We start from the raw sequence: 2,088 nt of genomic DNA, 5'->3' as shown, positions 1-2,088 counted from the left end.
ATTGAAGCTGTGACTCCTGTGCAGAGTCCTCTTGCCTCACATAGCAGAGCAAGTCCCAGGTCTCCATTTAACCCTTTCTCTCATCCGATGCTGAGGGGCAGCCCCAACTGCTGCCCTATGTGTTATGGGGATAAAGAGTTGTGTGTGTAAACAGGATTTGGGCTGGACACAATCCTGGAGCACTGGATTACAGTGTTAGTGATGGCTTGGGAGCTTTCCTGTAAAAAACCCAGCCCTTTCAGGGGTTGTGAAACGTAGCTAATTAATAGGATATTTAGGGCTGAGTTTCTATATATTTTCTTTTTTCTTTTTTATTATTATTATTATTATTATTCCTTGAATGCATTTGGGTTTAGAAAAGCCCTGTTCTAGCTTCTCTCATTGTCTTGGTGCCATGCTACGTGTTTTATAGCCCGACCAAAAGTGAATCCCAGGGCGGGCATTGCTCTGCTCAGACAGGCCATTTCCATCTCAGCCTCATTCAGAGAGACCAGAAAACAGATCAGGGGCTGGGAAGGCAGCCGAGGAGCAGCTCCAAAGGGAGGGAAAGCTGATTCATGCAGCCTGATTGTTCTGTGGGCTATAATGTCACTGCGTCTGTGCCCCCTTGTTTGTCTGTCTGCATTTTTACGCTCATACAAAGTGGTTATAAAACCCGAGCTGCTTCCCCACGGCTGTTCTGGGGAGAGCTGGTGTATTTTTGGTGCTTGTGGCTGCACACACAGGGGTTGGTCGATGTGTCAGTGATTTATAGATGTCGCATCACTATTTCTATACCTTTGGTCACAAGCAAAAGCTCAGCTTCGAATAGAAAGTGTCGTGTTCCCAGCAGAGCCCTCAGGTTATCCCTACAGCAGCGTAGGTCTCTTACCCATCCCGGTTTTCTTTGCCTCAAGCAGCCGGCTAAGTGTTAGGATTTGTCCTGGTGTCTCTGGGAATGGCAATGTGGCCCGGCTGGGAAGGCAGGATCAGGCCCTGAGCCCATACACACACATCTTGCAAGCCACCCCTGTGTGTGTGCACGGAATAAGGGAGTGAGGATTTGGCTTTAATTGTTAAGGATTTTTAAGAATTTATGCTGAGAAGTGGCAGAGCCTTTGGGCTGCACGAGCATTGGTGCGTCTGAGCCTGTTGTGTTCAGTGAGGAGGGGATGTTGCCTCTTTCAAAATGTGGCCAAGGCAGCACCTATGAGACAGTCCCTCTCAGAAAGTGCTGCCGGTGCCAGAGCCGGGCAGGGAAGCTGCCCGGGCAGGGAAAGGGAGCTGAGCCCTGGTTCTCTGCATCGCAGTAAGAAATCTGGGGCTCCACAGCTCTAGGGTGCCCATGCCGTCCAGGCTCTGTAAAGGCCTGATCCTGCCATCCTTCCCCACGCCACATACACGTCCAGTCCCTCTGGCAGATTTCCTGGGTGGGGAGGGAAGGGGCTGCAGGGCAGGCGCGGAGTTTGTGCCCCGGGGCAGACTGCGGGTGCACCTTGGCAGGGCCCTGCCGGCTCCTGGGGCTCGGCCAGCGCCGCATAAAGAAGTCACAAAGGATCCTGCGGCGCTGCCCGAGCCCCGCAAGAGGGAATTCCCTCTCGTGGAACAGCTCCACAGCAGGGCACCGGCTTCAGGGGAGTCCTTAATCCCGCAGCACCCCTCGTCCCCGCAGGCAGGGAGCCTGGCCACAGCAGCGTGATCCCAGGAGCAGGGGAAGGCGGAGGGGGCGGACCCGAGGCTGTTTGCATAAAGTTTAAATTTTATTTTGTATTTATTTTACTTTTTTTTTTTTTTTTAATTACTTCTTTTTAAATACGTGGTGTGGCGCGCCCGGCCCCTCGGGAAGTGGTCATGCAGATTTGAGGTAGAAAACCCGGCACAGGAGTGTTCCCAAATGCACCTCTAGGTAGTTTCACCGCAGCCACACGTGGATCAGGCAGCGGACGGGGAGCGGGATCGGGATCGTATTTACAACAGCAAACGAATCAAACCGTTTCAGCTCGGCCTGGGAGGGCAGGAGCCGCCGATCGCTGCTGACAAGGGGAAGGAGCAACGAGTATTGCTAACGGGGGAAGGAGCGAGGGGGGAAATAGTCCCCGACGGGGCGGG

At 53.3% G+C, this 2,088-nt stretch overlaps 1 protein-coding gene across 1 annotated transcript in view; it reads right to left on the bottom strand.

Moving 5' to 3' along the window:
- Positions 1–1,891: 1,891 nt before the first annotated feature.
- HAND1 (heart and neural crest derivatives expressed 1) overlaps positions 1,892–2,088 on the bottom strand; it is a 3,947-nt gene continuing 3,750 nt past the window's right edge. The window contains exon 3 of the mRNA XM_010002124.1: positions 1,892–2,041. Coding sequence (XP_010000426.1) covers positions 1,892–2,041 — 150 coding nt within the window. The remainder of the gene's footprint in view (positions 2,042–2,088) is intronic.

The sequence above is a fragment of the Chaetura pelagica genome, unplaced genomic scaffold (genome assembly GCF_000747805.2).
Source record: "Chaetura pelagica isolate M959 unplaced genomic scaffold, ChaPel_1.0 scaffold356, whole genome shotgun sequence".
Lineage (NCBI taxonomy): Eukaryota > Metazoa > Chordata > Aves > Apodiformes > Apodidae > Chaetura > Chaetura pelagica.
Note: the sequence above shows the minus strand (reverse complement) of the source record. Positions and strands in the feature narration are given on the sequence as shown.